The 5,923-nt window shown below is 42.8% G+C and overlaps 1 protein-coding gene across 1 annotated transcript; it reads left to right on the forward strand.

Moving 5' to 3' along the window:
• Positions 1 to 4,292: 4,292 nt before the first annotated feature.
• LOC119721512 (galanin receptor 2a-like) lies at positions 4,293 to 5,297 on the forward strand. The gene has a single exon (XM_038191589.1). It carries the CDS (start codon positions 4,293 to 4,295, stop codon positions 5,295 to 5,297), a length of 1,005 nt encoding a protein of 334 aa, XP_038047517.1.
• The last annotated feature ends 626 nt before the right edge of the window (positions 5,298 to 5,923 follow it).

Below are 5,923 nucleotides of genomic sequence, written 5' to 3' on the forward strand. Positions count from 1 at the left end.
AGAACATTTCAAACGGAAATGAGATTTGGTCATTATCCAAATATTTACTTACCGAAAAAATTGAAACAAAATCAAACTGATACTGCCAAAACCCTGTCTAGCTGTTATCGTTTTATAAAGTTAGTATCCTAAAGACTTCCTATTTATGAAACCAAAATTTGTTTAAAAAATAAAGTCCGTATATAATCTGAAACTTTATGGGATTTTTTTTAAGTCGTCAATCAGAATTGAAACATTTTAGTTTTCTCCCGTTGTGAAATACCCAATGATCTTTAACTTTACTCTGGAAGAGTGTGATATTATTATCACCAATAAAAATGGGCCAATATCTCTCTTTTCACCCGTGATGAACACGTGCAGAAAATGACAGGCCATAGCAAAAGTCAATCAGAGGTTAGAAAAAATAGATGCACGCAGTAGATTCTCCATCGCATTGGGTATCCTTTTTTATTCTTTGGTTTTCATTTCCGACCGACAGTTATTTGGGCACTCAATCCAAGAACAAAAGAAATATATATCTTCTTTTATTACCGCCGACCGGCTCTGTCTCAAACCCGCACCAATACAAAAAAGAATACAAATTTCAGTCAATCAGGCTCTGTTTTTATTCGTGAGTGCAATGGTAAGAACAATTTTATGAGGTGAGAATTAGAATGGAACCTTCCAAAATGGTGGCGAATGGAATGCCGACAGATGAAATGCCATCTGTCACCGAATGAAATCATGCATTGTTTGCTTAATACAACACCTGAATAAATCCTCGTCATCTGACTGATGGGAGCCGCCAAAGCAATGGAGCGTCCATTTACCATGGAATGGAGCTGCAGTGGCGTGTGGCCGTGCCGTGGATTGGGACCAAAGAGCTATATTAAAGTGTGTTGCCCCTCATCATATTAGGGGTTTATAGTTTACTTTAAAACCCTACTGTTAAACCACGACTGCCACTACAGCCAAAATGTTAGTGAGCTGCATGGTGCAGATATAATGTAAGTCGACTACATCTTGCCAAAAATGGCTTTATTATTTTGTTCAGTGATATCAATCAACTTAAAATCATCTCGATGCAAATTGCTTTAAACAAAATTATATAAGACACAACACGCGTCGGCATCGTTTAAATTAGCCATCTACACGGGTGCAGCTGCATGTTTTTTTCTCAAGGGTTCTTCAGAAGCAGAAATATCTCAGAACCTTGGAAAACAAACAGGGATGCCCTTTCGAATAAAGAGAGATCTCACATTACGGCCTTCAAAAGATAGCGAAGCCGGAGCATGTTTGAGTGATTTCAAGTCAAGCATCCAAAACAGTTGAAGCGTCGTTTAGTCATACGACACTGGACACGCACAAATAATGCCTTTTCCCTCCCATAAGAGCGTCCTTTTTATTTCTATTCATGGTTCTCATATATTGTTTTGGCCTCTGAAGTAGGGTCGGTCGTTGGGCCGAAAAAAAAAAGAAATCTTAAGGAATAGACATTGCCACTGCACCCATTTAAAATAGATAAATAAATGTCCTTATTAGTATTAGTATTTTTTGTAATGAAACCAAGGGTTCCTCAAAAGCGCCCTGGGCACTGTATCTCGCAAGCCTGCAGAGACCTGCCAAGCCCCTAAAGAATGATGACAAGTATATTATTGTCTGTGGTTATGTTTATTGCAATGAGTTTATCATGAGTTTACATCACTGAATAAAAAAAAAAAAATTGGCAAGATGTAGTTGACTTCCCAGGGGCGGATCCAGGAATTTTCGAAGGGGGGGGGGGGGTCATCAGCAAAACATTTGGAATGTAGACAGGGTTTTTTTTCTCCGGACACCTGGCCTTCGAAAATCAATAGGTGGGTGGAGGTGGTGGGAGGTGGTATTGGGATTGGAAAGGGGATGGCACTATCCCATTCAGTGACACTGACAAATACTAGCTGGTTATATCACCAATATGTCACTATTCGACCGTGCCCACAGTAACACTTCTTTGCATTTTGATGTGAATGGCACACGAGTGCATATTAGAGGCAAAGTGGTGGTTAAGAGGCAATATACAGGATCATTTGCTTGTCATGCATTTTATTGGATTTCAATAATAACAACCCTCAAAATTCACAGAAGAATGTTCCTATAACCTATTTAAAAAGTAATATTCTGTTGAAATTTCAGCTCATTGGAAACACGATTTCGTCCACAACACGTTGTTTTTCCACACACTGGTAAAGTGAAAATCACCTAAATTGTGTATGTTTTAATAACATCAAGCCAGAGGGAATACTTTCACGGGGTTTCAGCATACGACCTTCAACCCAAGTTTTATTATAATAATTCGGTACGTTACTTAGGGACAAATGTAAATGATCCTGATTAGACCGTGGGCCAGAAATCCTATCTCGCCTAGTAAATGAAGTCCGTTCAAAGTTTCTGGCGGCAACATACAAATGCTTGGTTTTTTTGGGTGATGCTGAATTCAATTCTTTCTGGTGCCAAGCTGTCAGGTTGCATGTATGGGCACAATCTTCGTCTAAGGTTTAATCAGTTTATTGATGCAGTACTCACTCCAACAGAATCAAGCAAAACGTGCAGTTGGATTTTGAAGGGTTGGCGGGGGAGGGGCGGAATAGCGTAAAAGATCTTATGATCTATGGACGCCTCCTCCGATTTCAATGCAGATTGTCACCCGGTGTAGATCATAATATCTTCAACAAGCAACCTTTTTCCGAGTCGCATAAATACCGTTCACTTATTTCTAACGGCCCTTAATAGCTCATGTGACGTTACAGGAGAGCGGGTGTGGGGGAGAACACATAATCCTTGCATGGGTTTCGGGAAGGAATTGTAGCAAGTGCAGCCCGCCCCCTCCCTCATCCCCTGCCACGCCCCCAATTTGCCCAATAATCGTAATGCAATATCGCATGGAACAGTAGTCTATGGAATAATTATCCTCTAGCACAGCAAGCGTCTATGATAATTATGTGAGCAGATTCTGCGAGTAATTATGCAAATTTTACAGAACAAGACTGCGTCTTGACCTTGAGGTTCTGACCACTCAGCGCGGGCGCATTCTATATCGGGTCTTCGGCGACTCGATGTTGTACATGTATTACAAACATGGCATCGAAATTGACCAATTAACAGCTTAGTCCACATTTCTGATCGAAATGAGATCACAGTTTCTATAGTCGCGGGGGTCGCATACAATTTGAATATTAAATATATCAGACGTTCGACCGCGGCTCTGCACACGATGCGATTAAGCTAAATGAGTCGTTTGTCGACCCTGGTCATTTTTTTTTTACAGATTTGAAAATTAAAGAGCACAATCTCAGCATTACTGCTGTGAAAACCGCATGCTGATACCATCTTTAGTTCAAAAATTATGGAAGTCGGAACACCAAGAGCTGTGATGAAGTGATGTAATGAAGTGGCCCTATTTTGGCCTGAATCGCCAAATCAAACTTCCCTACAAACGACTCATTTAGCTTGATCGCATCACGCCTATCATCATCATGCTCAGATTAATGGGACAGCCGACAAGGTGAAACTTGTACCAGCTGATACGGCCCATACATGGCATTTGTTCAGGCACATAAAACCAAAATGGGGCGATGTAGCCTCCCCTTTTATCCAACCGTAATGAGCAAACATGTGTAGCAAAATTACGAACAAGACATGTTTACCTTCTGCACGTACATCGCATCTCTTCGTAGCAACGAAAGGAGGCAAAAGGATTAAGTCACGTTCAAACATACGCCTCGATTCTGACCGAGGGGACGCACAATTAGAGCTGACCCATTTGGGGAATTAAAGTAAGTGCATGCAAGTTAATTAAATGGAACCGGTACGGGTGGAAGTAAGGCAGTTTTTTCATCGATTGTTATTCCTAGGTCGAAAATGTTGCATACATTGTCAAGAGAAGATCTGAATGAGCGAACCGTCGCGAGTTGCATCCCTTGTCAATATAAGACGCAACCACTTTGAAAATTGGGGAGCATCGCAAAACAGAAACAGTCGTATGATCCTGTGGCAGCCCTGCTAGTTTAATTGTGAACTTACGAAGCTGACAAAAGGAACATTTTTCTCATTACAGACGGAAGTCACTTACCAATGGTAAAGCAGAACTGACTACCATAACATGTAAGGCTGTCTCACGATCTAGGCATACTTACTGCGTAGTCAAGAATATGTCAGGTACCTGTCCTGACTAAGAATCACGACGTATATCTTACCGTAGAACAAGGACCCGCACGGCATCACGGGATCTTGTCTCGATCGTAAAACTATAAGGGATTCAAATTTGAGAATTCATAATGGAGAAAATACTTGTCTTGCGAATCTTTAAGACCTTTATCGGGATTCTAGGCATCTTAGACAATGGTCTCGTCTGTGTTGTCATTAGTAAGGTCAAGGTGATGCAGACTCGCACCAACGCCTTCATCTTCCACCAAGCTGTGGTAGATTTCCTGGGCTCAGCTATGATTCTCCTGCAGACTGAAGTCCCCATGCCCGACCCCCTGCCGGAAAATGCTCTCGGGAGATTCCTCTGTCGCTTCTGGCTCTCCAATTTCACGCTGTTTTTCCTCTTCGTAGTGTCGACGTTCAACCTGTTGGCGGTGACCATGGAGCGGTACTTTGCCATCGTCCACCCGTTCAGGTACCAAACAACCTTCCTCAAGTATCCCCGTGTGAAAGTCGGAGCAGTCATCGTCTCCTGCTGGCTCTTGGGGGCCGCCATGAAGCCTTACCTCATGACCATCTTCCAGATCCAAGATGGAAGGTGCCAATCGCTCCCTGGATCGAAAGCAGTTGGGATCTTGACTGCGTTTATGGAGTACATTCTCCCAGTCGGGGTGATGTTGTTTGCCCACATCCGCATCAGTGTGGAGCTGAAGCGGGGCGCGGCCCGTGTAGGACCGGCACCGCCCGGAGCAGCTGCCGGTACCTCCGCCGAGCCATCTCCAGAGGCGGGTATGATGGGGTCCCTACTCAAGGCGAGACGTAACACCTTTAAGACACTCTTGACGGTGTTCGTCACGTTCCTGGTTTGCTGGACCCCTAATCAGGTGATCTTTCTCACCTACAACCTTGGTTTGTATCCGCTGCAATTCAACGAGTGGTTTTACTTGCTGTCTGTAGCGATGGTGGCCGCTAATTGCTGCGTGAATCCGTTCATCTATTCATTTAAGTACCGCCAGTTTCGCAGTGGGCTGATGGAGATTTTTAGCAGGAAATCCAACCCCAACACCCATCTCCTGGCTAGGTCTAGGTCTTTACGTTTACCTTCTACGCAACCTACCACACTTTCCGTTCTTTAGACACCATTGTTGGACGATGTAATGTTCTGTGTATTCGATGAATTACCAGTTGTCAGTCAAATTGACATTATGATTGTTAGACTGTTGGTAATGTTGTGTATATCATACCGGACCTCTGTGAAGGGGTTACTCGGTCGGGGCTTCATTGTGGTACTTAAATCAACAGTTTGGTCCTGTATAGTATACAAATATTGAATGCTTCGAGTGGTGTAGTAAAACTAGCCTCGCTCCCGAGGTGATCCATGGAGCATTCTATTTTCCCGAGGCGAAGCCGAGGGAAAATAGAATGCTCCATGGATCACCGAGGGAGGCTAGTTTTACTTCACCACGAGATATAGCATTCAATATTTGTTTTATAACACTTCACCCACAGATTCTGCTTGGTTTTAATATTTTAAATTATTTAAATCTGAACACAGTTGAAATGAACTTCAATTTTAATACAAAATTGGTGGAAAATGTATTTAAACTACCCCTTCGCGAAATGTTTGAACCCAACTCTGTGGCGCGCTCTCTTTGGAACAAAACGCGCTACGCGCAAAGCGCACTCCAGCATGCATTTGCACACAAATACTGCGCCGTGGAAATAGTACTTTGGTTGCTAATGGTATAGTACTTTGGTTGCT

Source organism: Patiria miniata, unplaced genomic scaffold (genome assembly GCF_015706575.1).
Source record: "Patiria miniata isolate m_02_andy unplaced genomic scaffold, ASM1570657v1 HiC_scaffold_13, whole genome shotgun sequence".
Lineage (NCBI taxonomy): Eukaryota > Metazoa > Echinodermata > Asteroidea > Valvatida > Asterinidae > Patiria > Patiria miniata.

Bases quoted from the DNA above. Each gene is read 5' to 3' on its own strand.
- LOC119721512 (XM_038191589.1), top strand. From the start codon at position 4,293: ATGGAGAAAATACTTGTCTTGCGAATCTTTAAGACCTTTATCGGGATT.